This window comes from Jatropha curcas, chromosome 11, assembly GCF_041381405.1.
Source record: "Jatropha curcas cultivar XTBG-Jc1 chromosome 11, XTBG_Jcur_1.0, whole genome shotgun sequence".
Lineage (NCBI taxonomy): Eukaryota > Viridiplantae > Streptophyta > Magnoliopsida > Malpighiales > Euphorbiaceae > Jatropha > Jatropha curcas.
The window spans coordinates 12,879,232-12,900,373 of NC_143161.1; the positions used below are offsets into that span (position 1 = coordinate 12,879,232).

A 21,142-nucleotide genomic window follows, 5' to 3' on the forward strand; every position below is an offset into this window, starting at 1 on the left:
TTACATGGGGTAGTTAGGTGGGATGCTATGTGATTTGTTTTGGTGGGAATATTTCACTGTGCAATGAATCGTTTAGTGTTTATTAAATGAAAAATTAAAGACTGAGATGTGTTGTGAACCATTTTGGTTCTGTAAATTTTATGCAAGTCGGATCAATTAGAAGATGCAATAAAACACTTTTGCATTATGGAATGAAAATAGAAGACAACCATAAATAAATTGTTATGGACTAAGCATTTCATTTAACATTGCAACCTTCAGTTATTTACAATATTTGCAAAAATATGATTCTATAATGATTCAAAAGTGAACCAAAGTTGCACTTTTTATGTTGTACTTTCGAATCACAAAAAAATGGGCACCGACAGTATAAATTCCCATATAAACCTGCTCTTATTACAAACTAAAAATATAGGTTAAGCAAAGCTCAAAAATAAAGACAAAATATAGTTCTTGAACTAAACTATGAGCTGAACAGAAAACATCAAAGCTGCTTCAACAATCAGCTCAAACTAATGTTGCTTTCTTGTGTTACTGGTGGGGGTATTAGATTTATTTCACTTGTGCATCCACCCTCATTGGTTGGAAATGGCGTATTGCTGTTTCTTTCTCCCATATCCGTCTGCTCATACCCTATGTATCCATAAACCAAAAAAACACAAACAGAATCAGTTACAAACTAAAATCTCATACGTTAGAAAAAAAAAATTGAACTAGGCACAATGCAAATCTTACATCCACCATCCATCTTACTATCACAAGTACCTCAATAGGCTGACTTGCTATTGTTGCTCTTGATGTACAAACATTTGATGTAGCTGCTTTAGTCACCCTCTTTCTTTTTTTCTGCAATAGGTTCGGGTGTAAACATTAGATTACAAACTCAGATTTGAGGTTAGAAATATATAAATGCCGAAAAAACGTACTATCCTTGCTGGTTGAGTTGGATTAGATGGTTCACCATGGAACTTTCTGTTGTAACCTATCACACCACAAATGGAGCACTTCATATGCACTCTTTCCTACTTAGTTTCCCCCTTACTGCAGCCTCTTCCAACTCCTCTACTTGCTTTTTCCAGGCCTTTTACTTCCTTCCCCTTTTTTTCTTAATAGGGTCAGGTGCAACCAAATTATTCGCAACAACAATCTTAGGCTACATGTTAGGGCCATTGATTGGGTTGATGAAATGGCTATATCCTTTTAGGTAAGTCTCTTTTGAGTAGGTTTCATGCACATATATCTCAGGATTTTCATTATTTTCAAGAATGCAGGCACATGCATGAGTGCATGGAATACCAGTGAGATCCCACCTCCTACAGCTGCATGATCTCTCATCCATATCAACTACATACTGACCTTGAGGTCCAGCCACTTAAACCTTAGGTCCTCCAGTGAAGGTGGGTATGAACAAGTGACTAAAATCTTTATTTTCATTTAACTTAGTCTTCCTTTGAACTTTTTCATAGCTTCTGTCTTCCTATATAGTCTCTTCCTTAACTTCCTCCTAATCATCTCAAGCATTGTTATTATGTCATGGTCTCTTGCATCTAGGATATACTTATTGAAGGACTCGCATAGGTTATTGGTTAACATATCATAAAGGACATTTGTTTTGAAGCATGCCCTAGGCCAATTCTAACATGGTCTTTCTCTCAACCACTCTTTTGCTTCCTTACTCTTTTTCTCAATCTCATAAGCAAGTCTCTTGTTTTTAGGTATAGCTAGCTTTGGCAGCATTTCACAGGAGATCTTTCATCTCTTTACGCTTGAAATGGGCTCTAGAATTAGTGTAAAGGTGCCTCATACATAATCTATGCTCAAATTCACGCCACATTCTAGCTATACTACCCACTAATTCCTAAAGTTCATGCAATATACATTGTTCAAATGTTAAAAACAAGAAAAAAAACCACAAAAACTAGAGCACAGAAAAGGAAACAGTCAATACCAGATTAAATGAAAGCTTTGCAATTAATAAAAATACTCAAAAAATGCACATACCTTCTGCCTGTCACTCATGACTGAAAATTGGTGGTCAAATGAGCTCCAGGTCCTCTTTTAGGCAGTCTAAGAACCAGCTCCATGTCTCATTAGACTTAGTCTTCACAACAACATATGCTAGTGGGAAAATGTAATCATTTGGATCGATTTCTACAACTGATAACAATTGTCCCCATAGGCACCCTTCAACCAACACCCATCTAGATACACAAGTGTTCTAAAATGACCCTTGAAAGCAAGCTTCAAAGGCTCTAAACAAACATATACACTCTCAAAGACCCCAAACTTAATCTTGAAAATAATTGAACTTCCTCTATTTGTCTTAAGCAACTCTGCCTTGTAATCATGCAATCTATTATATTGCGTACTTTCATCACCATGTATGACTGACAAGGCTCTTGCTCTAGCCCTCCAAGCCTTAATCCTCCTTATTGTGTACCCAAGATCTTGCTTAATCCTAACTATGAAATGACTCAACTCTCAAGTAGGATTGACTCTAAAATCCTCAAGATACTCTTCTGCCAACCAAGCTGATGTTACATGAAAGTTTCTATGAATTTTGGTACATGAATGATTGAGGTTAATTGTCCTAATTTGGAAAGTCAAGTCTGTTTTTGACTTGGTATAAAAAATACTTGCACATATTTTCCATCCATAATTTTTATTATAACATTTAGCCTGCACTTTTTGATGACAATTCTTCCTAACCATATCTAAAATCTGTTTTTAATCCCATACATCCTACAAGCTTCCTTAAACTCATGCCTATTTTGAAAAAGCATACCAACCTTGAAAGTTGGGTTTTGCATCTCCTTGCTAGCATTAAAGGTAGGAAATCTCATTCTACTCTCATCCTCTGAATCTGATTCTGTATGCAGCTCATCTGAAGGAGCATACTCAGAAGAATCATCACCTACCTCTACTCAAGGGTCTAACTCCTTCCCCAGTCCCTATAGGTCTACCCCTTGGCTCTTTCTCCTTCTCCCTATCATTCAAAACTTTGTTGAAGTCCTCATCCCCTTCCTCTACATTATACTCTTAATCTCTAAGATCCCCATCCCCAGCCTTAGGCTGTCCCTCATTGTTTAAACTCTTATTCTAGCCTTTATTATTTAATTCTACATTCTGCCCCTCTTCTCTATTCCCTCCCACCTACATTATGCAAATTATCACCACCCCTAGTGATACTATCAGGATTCACAAAGTCAAAGTTTTCATCTAAAAACAAGTTCCTTTAAATCTACATTAGGCAAATCAGGTTCTTGTTTGTTAATTCCCACTGACTCTTGCCTCCTTAGTTTAGTTTTACTACGTTTTCTCTTCCCTCTCTTGCTTTTGCTAAAGTCAGAAACACTAACAGGTGTATCTTCAGGTATTTCTTTTATAAAAACACCAGTTCTACTCCATAAATCTACATTAAGTTCCCTTTGTAGATCCTCTATGGCTAAACGTTCTACATAAAGGTGAATATCCCAACATCACTGCCATACAGTGACATTTCATATATGTCACTATCCCTTTCTATTCTCACAAGTCCATCTTGAAAATCTTTCCTAGGCACTACATCGTGATACCTTAGAATGCCCTGAAAACCCTGATCTAACAGGAATTTATCAATCCTAACAATGGACATTGTGTCCTCATTACAATTTTTTATGGATGTCTCTTCCTTATTGAAGTAACCCCATTTCCCCATATCACCCCCGTAATGCACAATAATGTTGCAGTCTAACTCAGCAAAACCTGTGCATGCCAACCAAATAATTTTCAACATTCAAATCCAAATCCCACATTCCACATAACATTACTTCTTTTGTCATTTTCGCAACACAGTAGTCATAATAAAGCATAATATAATAATAATCATAGTCAAGCAAAAATGGCCCTTCTCATGCAACATTACTTTAAAATAAAAAGCTGCATGATTTCTAATACAATAACATTTAAGCCCTAAAGTAAAATATTTTCCCCAAATTTATTATAGTAAAATAAGAAAACCCCAACCCTACAACTATAACAAGGGAATAATTTAATGCATAATAACCAATTTATCACATGTTTGTACCTTCCAAATCAAACCCCTAAAGATGTCATCCTTTACCCCACTTCAATTTCATTATATTTTAATGTGCAAACCCTAAACCTAACATAATTTTTAATTATAAGACCCCATTTATTTATATAAACTTTCCCAGAAAAGACAAAGTACACCCACTACATACACACATAAAAGCCATATTTGGACCGCAAACACACAACTTTACAAACACATGCATTAAAGAACTAGGGAAAGCGGACTAACCGTCAGGTCTTGGGGCCATTGCTCTCCCTTAAATGATTCTAATATCAGTCTTCCAACTTTGATTTAGTCTACGCTCTTCACAGACACATGCTTCTTCTTCAAATTTCGGGTCCAGGTTAAAGTATTTGAAAGAGAAAGGAAGAAAATGATGAGAGAGTCTCTATCGTCGTTGGAGAAGAAAATAGAGAAAGGAAAGAAAGTGACTATTCAGATTGAAACTCAAAAGATAAAAAATGAAGAGAATGTTGGGCGGGAGAGAGAAATGTTGGGGCAAGAGAGAGAAATGACATTTTGCGTGGGATAGAGAGCGATGCTACATCTATGACTTGGCAAGATTGACAAAGCACCTTTTTATGTTTCTAATGCGCCGTGTCAACACTCCCTCCAAAGGCAAATGGCGAGACTAACATTTGTATTTTATCGGAACATAAATTAAAGATTTAATATTTTGCATAACAAATTGAAATATTGGTATGCCAATGTAATAGGGGGTATAGTCCAGGTACGAAGGGTGAAACTAAGCCCTATTTCTTCACTAGTGAGATAAGAGACATATTGCACAATGATAAACAGATTGAGTAGTTTACCAAATATAATTCTTCGTTGCATCCTTTGTTTCATGGATATTAGAGACGCCATCAAAATCTGTATACTATCAAAGTGATGGAGATACTTGTGGGTTTCCCTTCGTGAGCTTAATCTCAACCCAACACTCTATTACGACTCAAGTTTCACTCCACAATTCCGTTTTAAAGTCTTTGTGCACCGAATCTTTTCTCACTGTGATCACAAATCTATTCTCTCTAAGTTTAGCTTCGGTTATCATCAAAAATTGGATTACGATGACACCCTAATCGTAGAGGTAATCAATTATGCAGTATCTCATGGTGTTGAACATTTTCGCATAAAGAGTTTATTTTCATTCGATAACACACCTTTGTTTCTAAATTATGTGTCAATCAAAACCCTAGAGTTGAAATTGGTTGGTGTTTTGCCTGGATCATTTGGTTTTACTACGTAGAATTCGTTGGTAATCCATGGCTACTCCTTTACATACTTTGATTTAGATCCTTTTGGTAACTATCCCAATTTGAAGAGCTTAGTCATATAATACTGCTTTTTCTTAGACCTAAAAACTTTTAGAATATTTGGACCAGAACTTGTTAACTTTAAATTGGAGCGCATTGGTTTGTTTTTTTTTTTTTTTTTTTTTTTTTTTTTTTTTTTTTTTTTTTTTTTTTTGTAAAATAAGGTTTGAGATTGTTGCACCAAAGCTCAAGTCTTTCACCTTTAACTCGTTCCTCTAGATTTCGTTGTCCTCCATTTCCCTTGTCTTCATCACTTGTATGTTCATATTAAGCGAACTTCCTGCACACGGGATAGTGGATTGAAGGAGGCGGATGTTGTGAATGTTGTTAATATGCTAAGAGGATGCTATAATGCTCAATGTGTTAGCCTACATTCTGATAACATTAAGGTATATGCATTCTGAACATAGTCTCAAGTGAAATCTTGTGATCATTTTAAAAGCCAATTAGTAAAAATAAATGATTAATAGGGTAGCATCGTTGTTTTATAAATGTGTGTAACTTTTTATCTTCTTATTTGTATTCCTTGGGGTTTCTCTACTTTCTAATTATCTAGGTTTGGATTTCTATAGGTTCTCAGCATGTTTCCTGACTTATTCGAAACGGAGCCTTATCCATTTATGAATTTGAAGTACTTGAAATTTTTGTGTGATAGTAACTCATCAAGTATACCATTCTATGTAATGAGCTACCTCCTCAGTGGATCACCTGATGTTGAAATTATGCTCCAAATATTGAAGGTATCCATACATCCATTATGTTTGCTTTATTATTGTAAATCTGTTATCATTCTATGGTTTCCATTTCTCATTTTAACTTTGCTAAAGGAAGGAAAAGTTCTGAGTTCAGAAGAAGAAGGATACTTCATGGTGATTGAAGAGGTTAGATTGAAAATTTTTGTTTTGGTATGCATATGAGGTTCTAGCTGAGTTGCAATAAGATATTTTTGGATTTTTTGCACTTGAAAATATTAGCTTCTTTGCTCAGGAAAATTTGAATATATGATGGGCTAATCCATACCTATAACCCCAGCCTTTGCGACTTGTTACAATTGCATCCCAAATCCAACTTAACCCCCAAGACACCCCAATTTCAAACTTTATAAAAATTGCACCCTAATTTGAAATCCAGCCAAAATTGATAATAAAAAATAATAAACGTGGGACCCACTTTAGTTAGCTAACCCACCTTAGGTTAGCTATCTTAAACACACTGTTTAGGATAAACATCAGAACCTTCTCTTTCTTCTCGCACGTCACGATCGAACCCTCTCTTTCACTTTCCCTGTTCTGTCTCTCTCGCCTCTCACTCTCGCCACTCGCTCTCGCCACTCTCTTCCAAAATTGAACCCTCCTCCATTACAAGAATGGGATAACTTTGCTTCTTTTACGCAATTCCAGTTGCTAAAGATTTTGTTCAACTGTTGACATTGACTTAGAGTTTTCAGAAAAGAAGTCAGTGCATGAGTCGTGACATGAAAATGGCTAGGGGTTTTCAAAAGGAGAGAAACTGGTAAGCATTTAATCGCTTTTTAATTTTTTTATATATGCTTTGAACGCATTAGAGGGGGGGGGGGGTTTATATATGCTTTTGGAAATGGTATAGGCTGGATGAATGTGCTGAGTAAAAAATTGATAAAGTATTTTTATTTTATTTATTATGCACTATAGGATAAAAGTTTAATATTAGCATGGAATCTTATGTGTAAAGAGAATACTTTTTATTTTTTCTCTCTTAAATATCCTATCTACACAATACTGATATCATTAAAAATTAGTTGGTAGTCAAAAATTCAGCAAGTATGAAATGTGTTTAATATATATATATATATATATCTGTGTGTGTGTGTGTGTGTGTGTGTGTGTTAGTTGTGATTTTGGTTATCATTGAATGTATTTAATAGGTTCCCCATCGAGACATGGGCTGGTGGTGTCATGAGTAAGGAGGGGAAGATATTAAAATATGTTGGTGGATGGGCTTTAGAAGAATGGGTTACCCAAATAGGGATAGATATGAAGTATGAAGAAACGGTGAATATGGTTAGAGCTTTTGGCTATGGTGAGGTGCATAGAATATGTTATTTCAAACCAAAGGGTGATTGGAGATGCTTGACTTTGGCTAGGACAGATGAAGACGTAGTTGCAATGCTAGAAGAGGGAAAGGATTGCAATTTTTTTGAAGGTATACATTGAGACCAACATGAAGTTAGTGGAAAATAGTTGGATAGAGCATACATTAGTGAGCTTAATGATGAAAAAATTTCATTTGAGCTTAATCATGATGATGTGGATGACGTTGACTTGATTTTTCAAGCCATGGAGAGGGAGGGATTGATAGTAAGTGAAGATGAGAATGATGCTGAGACTAAAAATGTTGATGGCTGTGTTGAAGTAGATATTGATATTGAAGAGGAAGAAAGTGATTTAGACATTGATGTTTCTTCAATACTAGATGAGGATAAAGATGACAGAGGCTGTGAAGGCTAGGGAGAACATGTTGAATTAACAAAAATAGTAATTGATAATGGAGTTGGGTTAGGCTTAGAAGTGGCTTTTGTTGCTGAGAATGAAGAGGTTGCTAACAGTGAATTGCCTAAATCACAAGAAGAGCCTGAAATTGTGAATGATCTCATAGCATATGATATAAATGTGTCAAAAATAAGAGCGACTATGAGCAATCTGATGAAGAGTTCTCAAGTACAAATAGCAGCGATGAAGGAGAAATGCATGTTAAGAAGAAAAAAAAAAGCCATCTAAAATGTCTATGATCTTTCATGCGAACACAAAAAGCTTCAGTTTCCTATTGGCATGGTTTTTGCTTCTAAGGAGCAACTAATTACGGGTGTAAAAAAGTTTGCTTTACTTAATCAATTCAATGTCAAATGGAGGAAAAGTGAGGCTACTAAGGTTGATTATAAATGCTTTGGATCTTGTCCTTGGAGACTATATACAAGAACCCGAGGAAAGGACAAGTCATGGGTAATTATGACGTATCAAGAAGAACACAAGTGTTTTAGGTCACTGACAAATCGACAAAAAAATTATGACTTTCTTGCAAGAGAATTCTTAAGATAAATAAGAAGAGATCCTTCTTATGGTATGGATAAGATGATAGCGAGCATGAATGAAAAGTATGTTGTTATAGTTAATAGGCAACTGTGTTACAGAGCGAGGGCTAAAGCTATGGCAAAGCTAACAGGGTCTCTAAGAGGCACACTAGGGGAAATTGAGGTCTTACATAGCATAACTAAGAAGAGTTGACAAGGAGGGGACATTTATTTTGCAACGTGAAGAGAATGGAAGTAGGGGCCCAAATGTGTTTCAAAGGTTGTACATTGGATTCTTGGCTTTGAGAAAAGGCCACAAAGAGGGTTGTAGACCATGTATATTCATTGATGGTTGTTTTTTTAAAAACAATGCTTGGAGGACAGTTAGTTAGTGTAATTAGCAAAGATGCCAATAATCAAATGGATCCAGCTGCATGGGCTGTTGTGGAAAGAGTGAAGGAGTATAGTTGGACTTGGTTTCTGAATTTGCTATTTGAGGACCTAAGCGTTGCATACGGTGTTAGACTCACCATTGTGAGTGACTAACAGAAGGTAAAATTCTCTAACATTAGTTCATTTATTCAAATTTTATGTTCTTTTTACTTAAGATTGTGTTCTCCTTTATTTGACAAGGGACTAGAGAATGCCATTAAAGAGCTTGTTCCTTATGCTATGCATAGGAACTATGCAGTCCACATTCATGCCAATTGGAAGAAAATGCATAGAAGAGAAGGGTACAAGCAATGTTTTTGGGCAATTGTGTATTTTGCTTAGGAGGCTGAATTTGATAAGAAACTCAGAATTGAAGGAGCTTGATGCAGAAGCAGTTGACAATTTGTTAAAGAGAGATAAAACCAAGTTTTGTAGAGCATTTTTATCCACTTTTTCTAAAGTGGATGATGTTACAAACAACATTGCAGAGACCTTCAATGGATACATCCTAAAGCAAGAACTATGCATTTGATCATGATGTTTGAAAAAATAAGGACATCCTTAATGATAAGAAAACTATTTCAAGGAGACACAAGTGAAGCAATGGAAAGATGGGGTTGGAGGAAGAATAAGGCAAAAAAAATAGAAAGTAACAAAATGTTCACTTCACAATGTTTGCCAAGTCCTTTTGATGGTGATAGCTTCCAAGTCAAAGATGGTGGAAATTCCTTTGTGGTATCCCTCTCTCAAAGGAATTGCTCTTATAGATCATGGCAACTCTCTAGAGTCCCTTGCAGTCATGCCATTTTATGCATTCTCTATATAAGATATGATGTGTTGGATTATGTGGATGATTAGTTAAAGAAAGACTATTACTCTAAGACATACAAACATGGTCTTGTCCCTTTGAATGGAGAAGACATATAGCCTAATGATATGAGCATGATCAAGGCATCACAATCTGAACCAAGAAGGATTGAATTGACACTTCCTCAAAGACCAATCACTCGAGAGAAAGATCAAAGAAGCTCAAGGAAGCTATTCAAGCATTTATAGACAGATTTGTAGAGGAGATAGTCCATTCTTTATTGAAAGCTAAAGAAGACATTTCAGGCATATTTGGGCCTAATTCACAAATGGGTCATGATCCATGTCTACTTAGCTTTGTAATAAATAATTAGAGTCAACTTATATAATTGGGTAGCCATTAGTTTGGGTTAAATGTTTAGGACTTCTTTTTGGGCTAGAATGGGTTAATTTAATGTTTTTGGGCTTTCTTTATAATGGGCTTTAGTAAAAAACATGTTTTGCTTTTTCTTATTAGGTTTAGGGTTTGTTTCCATTGGTTATTAGTTTCCTTTTAGCTTGGAAAATCTAAGGGGCTTTCCAAGGCTATATAAAGCCTTCTTATTCTCGTTGTAAAGTAGATCATTGATAATTAATCAGATTGAGAGTAGTCTCTTGGCTTGGCCAATTTCTTCCAAAGTGAGTTCATGAGTTTTGTTTTTGCTTTTGCATTAAGAACTGCTTTCATAAAGGACATACTTGTGCGATTGTTATTCTTATTGTTTTAAATCAACTTATTATTGGCGTTTCCATACATTATTGTTTAGGGGTTCCATAGGTTGGGGATTTATTATTGGTGTATGTTCAATTTTGATTTGTGTGTTGGGGTTTTGGTTTGACTATAAACCTGGGGTTCTACATCAATTAGTATTAGAGCATAGACTAAGGTAACTTCTTATTTATCTTGTTCTTAATTTCATTTTATTAATTTCAGTCCTTTTAATTGCTTTATTCTTATTGGATGAATTGGGTTTCTGTCCAAATTTGAATTGGATTGTTCAATTCATGTTCTTTAGCTTATGATTTCGTGATTATTATGTAAACAAAATAAAAAAATTCAGAAAAAGTGCAAAGAAAGTTGCATATGAAGCTTTTGCAAGAACCCTGTACTATAAAGGGAAAAAAACCATTGTTTAAGGGCTGTTTAGTTGTGTTATTTGCTAAATTAAGTGGGCTGAAATCTATTTGACTTAGTATAGGTTGAATTACCTTCAGGGATACTCTTGGGGCTTTTTAACACAAATTGGGCTTACACTACACATAAATACGCCTAAGTTGATTTCTAGGCTGTTTGGGTTAATTTTCCTTATTACTTCCATTGAATTGTTCTTTCGTGTCATACATAACATCAGTTTAGTCTTATCATTAGGATTTGATTAAACTTTGCATTTTAGTGCATCCGTCTTGTCATTGCTTTATTTTCCTCTCAGTTATTTGATTTCGAAGTGTCTCTCTATTTTTGGTTTCTTTACACTAAATTCAACATTTTGTACCTTGTTGAACTTAAAATTGATCTATAGTACTCATTTTCTACTTCTAGTGTGCTATTTTCTATTTTTTTTATTCATCTTGGTCCTTTGCCTCTAGACTTGAACTTTTCATTCTTGTTAGGATATCATTATTTTCTTGTCAATTGCATTTGGTGTGTGCTTTGTGTCAAGGCTAGTTCTGAAGTGCAATCGTGAGAAACAAAACAAGAGTGGTAAAAGGTAGACTGTGTGATGCTCTCGGGATAGGTATTGGTGCTGTTTTGATGCAGGAAGGACATCCCACAGCATACTTCAATGAGAAGATGAGCAAAGGAAACCTGAACTACTCCACTTATGATAAGGAGATTTATGCCTTGTTAAGAGCTCTTGAGGTTAGAACATTACTTGTTGCCATAAGAGTTCGTGATTCATAGTGATCATCAATCACTTAGGTACTTGAAAGGACAAGTTAAGTTGAACAAAAGACATGGTAAGTAGATGGAATATTTAGAACTTTTTCCATATGTGATTAAATAAAACCAAGGAAAAGAAAATGTGGTTGCTGATGCACTTTCTAGGAGATATGCAATAATTTCATTGCTTAGTTCTAAATTACTTGGTTTTGAGCATTTAAAGGATATGTATGTTGATGATGCTGATTTTGGTAAGGTGTATAGAGCATGTGAAAAAGAAGCTTTTAATAAGTTTTATAGGCATATGATGAATATCTTTTTAAGGGTAAACAACTTTGTATTTCAATATGTTCTATTCGTGAGCTGCTTGTTAGGGAATCACATAGTAGGGGTTAGCAGGGGTTTAATGTGGCATTTTGGTGTGCAAAGGACTTTGGACATGCTGCATGTACACTTTTATTAGCCTAACATGCGAAAACTTATTGAAAAATTTTGTTCTGCATGTATTGATTATAAGCATGCAAAATCTAAAACTATGCCTCATGATTTGTATGCACCTTTGCCTATGCCTACTGAACCTTGGACTCATATTTCCATGGATTTTATGTTGGGATTGCCTAGGACAAGGATAGCAATAGATAACATTTTTGTTGTAGTGGACAGATTTAGTAAAATGACTCATTTCATTGCATGCCATAAAACTGATGATGCAACAAATATTGCTAACTTGTTCTTTGGTAATGTTGTACGTTTGCATGGTGTACCTAGAACCATTGTTTCTAATCGTGATGCTAAGTTTCTAAGTCATTTTTTGCGTGTTCTGTGGGAAAAATTGGGTGCTAAACTTTTATTTTTTACATGAAAAATTGGGTACAAACAGATGGCCAAACTGAAGTGGTTAATAGGACTTTAGGAACTATGTTGCGTGCTATTGTTGGTACAAATTTGAAAACTTGGGAAGATTGTTTGCCATTTGTTGAGTTTGCATATAATAGGGCAGTACACTCTTCTACAGGTTATTCACCTTTTTAGATTGTTTATGGTTTTAATCCTTTAATCGTGTTGGATTTGTTGCCTTTACCATTGAATGAGCTTACTATCTTAGATGGCGAGGCGAAGGCGGAAAATGTTAAAGCTATTCACCATAAAGCATGCAAGCAGATTGAGCAAAAGAATAGGTTGTATGCATAAGGAGCAAATAAAGGCCGAAAAGAAATGATCTTTGAACTTGGAGATTGGGTTTGGATTCACTTGAAGAAAGAAAGATTTCTGCAAAGAGGAAGTCTAAGCTTGATGCAAAGGGAGATGGACCATTCCAAGTTTTGGAAAGGATTAATAATAATGCATACAAAATTGACTTGCCAGGTGAGTACAGTGTTAGTGCCACTTTTAATGTTGCTGACTTGTCTCCTTTTGTCTTTGATTCAGATTGGAGGATGAATCCTTTCAAAGGGGGAGGGAATGATATGAGCATGATCAAGGCATCTCAATCTGAACCAGACAAGAAGAAGGATGAATTGACACTTCCTCAAGGACCAATCGCTCAAGCAAGATCAAAGAAGCTCAAGGAAGCTATTTAAGCATTCATGGACAGATTTGTAGAGGAGATTGATTCATCATTCTTCATTGAAAACTAAAGAAGACATTTCAGGTAGATTTGGACCTAATTCACAAATGGGCCATAATCCATGTCTAATTAGCTTTATAATAAATAATTAGACTTAACTTATGTAATTGGGCAGCCATTAGCTTGGGTTAAATGTTTAGGACTTCTTTTTGGCCTAGAATGGGTTAATTTAATGTTTTTGGGATTTCCTTATAATGGGCTTAAGTAAAAAACATGTTTTGCTTTTTCTTATTAGGTTTAGGGTTTGTTTCCATTGGTTATTAGTTTCCTTTTAACTTGGAAATCTAAGGGGTTGTCCGAGGCTATGTAAAGCCTTCTTATTTTCATTGTAAAGTAGATCATTGATAATTAATCAGACTGAGACTAGTCTCTTGGCTTGGCCAATTTCTTCCAAAGTGAGTTCATGAGTTTTGCTCTTGCTTTTGCATTAAGAACTGCTTTCATAAAGGGCATACTTGTGGGATTGCTGTTCTTATTGTTTTAAATCAACTTATTATTGGCGTTTTCATACATTATTGTTTAGGGGTTCCATAGGTTGGGGATTTATTCTTGGTGTATGTTCAATTTTGATTTGTGTGTTAGGTTTTGGTTTGAATATAAACCTGGGGTTCTGCATCAATTGGTATCAGAGTCATCCATCATTCCACCAGAGTAGAAGAAAAAACTAGGTAGAAGGAAAACTGCAAGGATGAAGTTAGCTGATGAAGAACCTAAAAAATCCAACTCTGGTAAGATAGGTAAGCATGGTATTTAGATCCGATGCCAACACTGCTTTGATTACGGGCACAACATGAGAGGTTGTCCTAAGATAAAAGAGCCTCGTGCACCTGAAGCCCCCAAGCTTGTAAGTGCCATTTGTACCGAAAATCATACTGTCTTTTTTTTTTTTGTTTATTTAATGTAATGTTGCTGGATTTGATCATATGTTATTGTTTATATACTAATTTAGTTTGTATTTATATTTTTTTTATTATGCTTTGATGATCATAGGATTGTATATGTTGTAGCTTTTTGAACTTTCGTACTATTTTGCATATGAATTGTAGGGGAAAGTTGGTTGGCCTAGAAAAAAAAATCAACAATGGCTGAATCAAGCAATGCATTGGCTGCAGCAGATGTTAGTTCTATCATAGGAAAAGAGATGTAGCAGGTCAGACATGGATATGGTGTTGTGTTTTCTGTTGAATCAGGAAGAGTATATGCTTATACTTTTTACTATCCTTGTAATGTTTGAAGGAGAAACAATAAATCTAAAAATGTGTTGGATTTTTTTTTTATTTAAAGCTATAGTTTATGGTGCTTTTGTATGATATATTGTGTTCATTTAATATTCTAAATGACTAATTTTGCTTCTCAGATGCCAGATGAAACATGTGTGCAATTTGTTAGTGGAAAGAAGTCAAACAATGCTAGCTTAGTTGAACAAAGGACAGAGGTTAACTCAAGTAAACTTAGTTAGCCACCTTTTTCTTCCCAAGAAATGACACAGTAATTGAATCTGAAGCTGCATAATTAGTTAGTTTATATTATAATATTTTTATTAATAGCAAAGGAAGATATTGCCTAAGTTGACACATGGAATTTTTTTTAATTGGAGTCAACTGTAACTTTTTTATTATCACTAATAGAAAGAGAAGGTGGAATTGGTTTTTTGGTTTTCCACCAATGATTGATGTGTTGGACAAATTTCGCATTATTTGGTATAGTTAGGCAATATTACAGGTGATTTTGGCATTAGTTTATGGATGAAAAATAGGCTATCAGTCCTGTATTCTTGATAACCAGCATCCATAATCTATGCCTTCATAAAAATTGGAAATTTTTGCAATATATTTAGTTACTTTCTTATATTTCTTTCTTTCTCTATTTTTTTATTATTTAATTACTCTAATAATGTTGAGTTAAATAGAGAAACGTTTGGACATTCAAGATGACATTGGATTTCATTTTCTGTAGAACAACAGATGTTCACAGATGTTACAATTAACAGCAGAAGCTACAACTATAAGCATCTATACTTAGTGCTAACCAAACAAAATACATCAACTTTCAATTGAATACCTAGAAATTATCTCCTAAACAAAACTAATCAGCGCAAGAACATCAATTTCACATTCTTCTTGAAATAATTCTAAATCCATAAACCCAAAATCAAGGCAATACAAGTGCCAATAACGGATCTAACAAATATTTTCTTCCTTTGTACTTGGATATGGAGGCAATTAGATGAGTTGGAATTTTCTGCGGTTAAGAATTCCATTTTTGCATTCATTTCTTTCACTGCCACTTTCTTCATTCTCAACTTTTGTTCTAGTGACTTCAACTCCATTTCTAGCTTTAATTTTTGCTCCTCCACCTTTTGCAACTTAGTTTTTGTAGTATCTAACCTTCCATAAATCATATTCATGACTTGAATAACCCTTGGATAGTAATCATTATCAAGCCACATGAAGAACCTACAATTATTTGCCATATCCCTCCATTTTGGACAGCAATAAAACCTACATCCTGGATTTGATCGACTCCTTGAGGTGTATAAATGTGCTTCTTTATTGTGCCTGCAAAATACACCTAACTGGTTTGTGGTTGAAATGAAAGACGCCTCACTAATTTCAAAAGTAGATCCCATCTCCATTCCTAGCTTTTTCCAAATGCAAATCGTCCTTTACCCAAATTAAAAATAAAACCCTAGATTACTCTATATAATAATAACAAGAGGCTACACCATTTTCTATCTCGCTTATCTTTAATACAAAGATAAATTGTTGAGAAAAAAAAAAGAATATTTAAGATTTTGATGAGAATATCTAATATCTGCTTTGAGATTTTTATGAAAGAGGAGAGAGTGTTAGCTAACTAAAGTGGGTCCCACGTTTATTGTTTTTTATTATTAATTTTGACTGGATTTCAAATTAGGGTGTGATTTTTATAAATATTTGAAATTGGAGTGTGTTGGGAGTTAAGTTGGATTTAGAGTGCAATTGTAACAAGTTGCAAAGGTTGAGGTAACGGGTATGGATTAGCCATATATGATTAACTTAGTCTATCTTTGGATGCTTTTGACACTGTTGGATTGTTTTAGGAAGAATCATTAACGCAAAGCTGATTTTAACATTTTAAGGCAAAGCTGATTTTAACATTTTAAGAGGGCTGTAGTTGGGAAGCCTCTATGCATAATGGTGCTAGTGATAATTACAAGAAGGTCAATTGGAATAAGTGGTTTATATGATTTTCTGGTTTTTTTTTTTTATTTGTCAATTTATGTTGGTGTCGGTGATTGTCATTTTTTTCTTCTCAAGAGTCATATTATTTGATCTCACTTTGAACCAAATTTTTGTAGTTCTTGAATTTCAATAGCCAAAAGCATAATTTGTTGCTAAATTTTATGCATGTTAGTTACAAGGAGCTAAAATATTAAGGCCTTTTTTGACAATAACTTTTATGCTAGCTTTTAGCTTTTGACCAAATCAGAACTCTATTTTTTTAATTGTATTGATCAGTAACATAGCTTTTAATAGCCTTTAGAGGTCGGTGAAGCTTTTTATGAAAGATTAAATATTCTAATTTTAGCGTTTCACATAGATTAATTAAATTTTTTTTGACAATCACATCCATTTTTTCGTTGAATTCAGCTAATTAAATATATAATGTTTTTCGTTTGTCATTTTAAGTTAAATAGCTAACTAAACAATTATTTTATCAATCATTTCTAATTTAAACTGCTATATAAATAGCTAATAAATAATAGCTAATATTGCCGAACAAGCACTAAGTTGAGAATAAATTTATACTTTTAGTGCAATTGCTTAATTCAATAATCAATATGTATGAATGCAGTCGAATTGTCGAAATTCTTTGTCGTCATACGTGGGTAAGATTCATATTTACTTGTTTTCTCACATTTAAAATTTATATATCCTTATCTTTGAAAGTTTATTTACCTGATTAATCAAATGTCAGGCATGATCGTTGGAAATTTTGTCCGAAGATAAACCATCTTGATTCTCTACTTCACGACGTTATTATGCCTTAAAGCATGCTCTATGGGTCTGATTTTTTATTAGTAAATGAAGCTAATTCTATGGCCTATTTTGAGTTCTTGGAATCTTCTTAGTTGTATGGCTAGGGATGGAAGTGAGACGGGTATTTTAGGGTACCTGTTCCGTTCCGATCCGTTGAATGAGAGTATCCATTTATTAGTAAAAAATACATTTTAAATAAATTTGGGTTTGAATAGATTAAAATGTATGGATAATCTATCCATTTAAGGGGTACTTTAAACGGATTTGGAAAGGATAAAAGTAGTAAAATTTTAAACGGGTTTAAATATTTAAATGGATATTTAAACAAGTTTGAAACGGATATAACTAATAAAATTCTAAACGGATATGGCTACAAGTAGTTTAAAATTCGCGAGTAACCGTTCCGCTTCCATCGCTATGTATGGCGCATTTAAATATTATGTGTTCTTAAATATTGTATAGGCTCTTTGAATTTTTTGTATGCAGTGTTGTCATTAAGTGCTATATTGAGTTTTCAATCTTTTTAATTTTTACTTTTTAAACAAAAATGAGTTTTTAATTAAGTTTCTTATTGTGCCCCTTTATTATTGTTATTAATAAAGTCATTATTGTTGCCATTGATATTAGCCAATTTATAACTTTTACTCTCTTGACTATTACATTTTTCTTAATAAATATATTTGGATCTCATTAAAAATTTCAAATTGATACAAATAATACAGGAAGGACATGACCACTCTTCTGAAGACCAGATATATAATAAAACTATTATAACTAGAATAATTATTATTCGCTGATATAATAAGAAATCCTAATGAAAATTAAAAGAAAATAAGCTGCAAAGGTGCAATGTAACAAAACAAAAATTAAAAGTTATTGAAAATTATTTTCTTTTACATATAATTTAATATATTTTGATTAAATAAATTAAATTGCAATATAAAATTATGGGTATTTTGATCTTTTTAGTGATTTTTCATTCTATTCTTCCCATTCTTATAACAAAATATAAGAATATTTTTATTTTTATCTTGGTGGTGATGGAGTGGTGCATGGTAGTGTGTTTGTTGGTAGTAGCAGTGTGTTAATTACATTACATATTCACAAACAAATATAAAAATGAGATAATGATGATTATATTTTATAAATTTTTTCAATTACATGACTAAACATAGTAATAGAATGTTAATTACATTTCATTATAATATCTTTTTCATTACATTATACCTTTGATTAAATCACGTTATATTTAAATATATATGTTAAGGACAGAAAACATAATAGGTTATAAGAAAATCACAAACATGAGATATGAGATAAAGAATTTGAATGAGCATCTTAGAAGAATGTGTTAGAAACCCAAGCCTAATCTTAATCCTACTTCAACTTGTCACCCGTAGTTTTTGGATTGTAAATTTATTTTAAATTTTAGACCGAATATTTCGGTCAAGTGAGTTAGCAAGCAAGTAAATGGGATAGGAAGCAAATACATGGGAGCGCTCATACTGTTACTAGGGCCTCCTACCAGTATGCTCGGTTTCAAATTTGGGATATTTAGGTTAAATGGGTTTCCACAGCCCATTTTTAAAAAATTTCAAATTTGAGATAGTGTCCTAAATTATACCTGGATTATTATTCCTTGAGACAGTCAAGATTTTGTTCTTTCTTTTTGAAAAAAAAAAAAAAAAAATTGTACATAATCACCTTCCGTTTTTTAAACTTCTAATATTTCCATATCTTCTATCTATTTTGCTTTCTTGTTATTACATCCAAGTATCTAAAGGGCAAATACATAAATGAAAAAAAATAAATTTAATTAAGATAACAATTAAACTTAGCAAATTGTATGAGAGAGCAAACTTAGATTAAGTTAACTAACGGTCCAAGTGAGGTGAGATTGCAATATAATAGAAAGTTAATGGTGAAACAATCCATCAAGGCTTATCCGTTGAATAATTTAATTTATAAAATCGCTCTATTAACATTCCAACTTATGAAAGTTGCATTAATTATATATTTACTGGATATTCAATAATATGTAAATATCACTGTTGAAAACTTGTGCTAAATAATGCATAAAATGTTAGATTTATTGATTACAAATTATGCATTCGAAATATTTAAATTTATGTTTCATTAGCAAAAATTTACTATAAGTTAAAATTTTTAATATATGTAATTTTATAAATTCAATTATTTAATTAATCAAAGTAAAAATTACCCATCCTTTTCGGTTCTGAATCTTTTAAGTTGGGATATATATGATATTTCTTGGCATAAGTCCATGTCTAGTTAATCCTTTGAGAGTTTATTTATATTTCTTATGGGTTTCATCCCTTCCTTCCTCTATATTCAAAAAAAAAAGAAAAAAAAAACAAAATAAAAATTAAAGTTGTGTTACTCAACCTTTTTATAAAGTTACAAACTATGAAGAAATATTATTAGATGAATATATAATATAATATTACAGACTATTTGACTATGACCATTGACCAATACAAATTATAATATGAATAGAAATATGGATACAATAATAATAATAATAATAATAACAATATATATATATATATATATATATAGTTACCAATTATGAGGACATGACCACAAAGAACGACCAAATCAGGTAAAATTGGACAATATAATTAAATATATTATTTTGCTCAAACAAAAACAAAATCTCCATTCAAAAAGTTTTAGGAAAGCAGCCAATAATGACTTGGCCACAAAAGCTATCCAATCAAATGTTTAATTTCTCCGTTGAGCTAATAATATAATTGCTTAAAATAAAACCTTCACCAGGTAATCAGATGACATCATATATATAAATATTTTATTTATTAATGTTTCAAACATACATAAATAGAAACTTAATGAAAATTTGAAAATAAAAGGTAAACTATTACTGGAGATCTATTATATCTTAAAGTTATGAGTTTTGCTAATATTGCATATCTCTTGATACTAATAAAGAATTTCGACTTTTATATGAAAAATATTGATTTGATACGTGGTTGGCACAACTTTTAAAATAATAATTTTCACATATTTAACTATTTAATAAGCATTTAATTAATTGATCAAATTGGAATTGAAGTGTTTAATAAACGATTTTACGAGTTGATTTTTTAATATGTGCAACTTTATTAATAGAGGTTTTCAACTCATCAAAGTAAAAAATTAAGGGTGTCATAAATTTTTGCAACAAATATAAATGATGAGTTTTACATAAATGTGATAGAGTTAAATAACTTCTCATGGAAAATAGATTTGGGAGATTGTTTCACATGAGTTGCTTCGGAGACAAATGACAACTCACATGTTTAATATATAACCCATCAACATTTAATCTTTATTTTAAACTGTTTAGTAATACTCATTTTTATATTATTTAAATATTTTTATTATTTTAAAATATATTTAAAATTATAACCAAGTGATAGATTTTGATAAATCCATCCATAAAAGCTACAAGAAATGAACGGAAAAAGGAAAGAGGAGAAGAGTTCTAGGCTTGAAACTATAACGGATATGTGATGTGTCAGCAACTATTTGCATTTTGTATTGTAATCCCGTTAGAATAGCTCTCCTAACTCCCGTTAGAATAGCTCTACTAACGCACACTCCTCATCTGTTAGGACTGTGTCTAATTATGTATAAGTAATCATAATAGCTTGAATAGAAAAAGGATAGAAATAAAAAAAGAACACAGAGGTAGCTTTCAAGTGGGCTCCTCTTTCATAAATGAATTTAACTTTATACTGGCTGCTTTAATCCTCACAAGAAACTACGTTGATGCTTAAGTCAATAAAAGAATAATAAACAATCGTAATTGAATAGATGACCTGTCACATCTTGCGTCCCTGAATAGGGAGTTTGATCCCCTTTATATAGAGGTA

The 21,142-nt window shown here is 32.9% G+C and overlaps 1 protein-coding gene and 1 long non-coding RNA gene across 9 annotated transcripts; one reads left to right on the forward strand and one right to left on the reverse strand.

Annotated features, from left to right (window-relative positions):
* Nucleotides 1-215: 215 nt before the first annotated feature.
* On the reverse strand, nucleotides 216-4,441 carry LOC105645051 (uncharacterized). The gene is made up of 3 exons (XR_001047414.4): nucleotides 4,304-4,441; nucleotides 766-846; nucleotides 216-633 (listed from the first exon to the last, which is right to left on the reverse strand). It is a non-coding gene; the product is annotated as an uncharacterized LOC105645051 (long non-coding RNA).
* Nucleotides 4,442-5,027: 586 nt separating this feature from the next.
* LOC105645044 (uncharacterized) lies at nucleotides 5,028-14,886 on the forward strand. Of its 8 annotated transcripts, none has more exons than XM_089716070.1 (8): nucleotides 5,028-5,165; nucleotides 5,611-5,780; nucleotides 5,964-6,272; nucleotides 6,839-6,903; nucleotides 7,295-13,248; nucleotides 13,807-14,068; nucleotides 14,271-14,374; nucleotides 14,582-14,886. In XM_089716070.1, exons 2-5 carry the CDS (start codon nucleotides 5,724-5,726, stop codon nucleotides 7,581-7,583), a joined length of 720 nt encoding a protein of 239 aa, XP_089572196.1. In that variant the 5' UTR covers nucleotides 5,028-5,165; nucleotides 5,611-5,723; the 3' UTR covers nucleotides 7,584-13,248; nucleotides 13,807-14,068; nucleotides 14,271-14,374; nucleotides 14,582-14,886. The 8 variants fall into 8 exon arrangements, 7 of the variants coding, with proteins under 7 accessions (XP_089572196.1, XP_020539499.1, XP_089572195.1 ...); XM_020683840.3 differs by lacking the exon at nucleotides 14,582-14,886 and having other exon boundaries at nucleotides 7,295-11,674; nucleotides 12,703-13,248; nucleotides 14,271-14,536; XM_089716069.1 differs by lacking the exon at nucleotides 14,582-14,886 and having other exon boundaries at nucleotides 7,295-8,989; nucleotides 9,071-13,248; nucleotides 14,271-14,536.
* The last annotated feature ends 6,256 nt before the right edge of the window (nucleotides 14,887-21,142 follow it).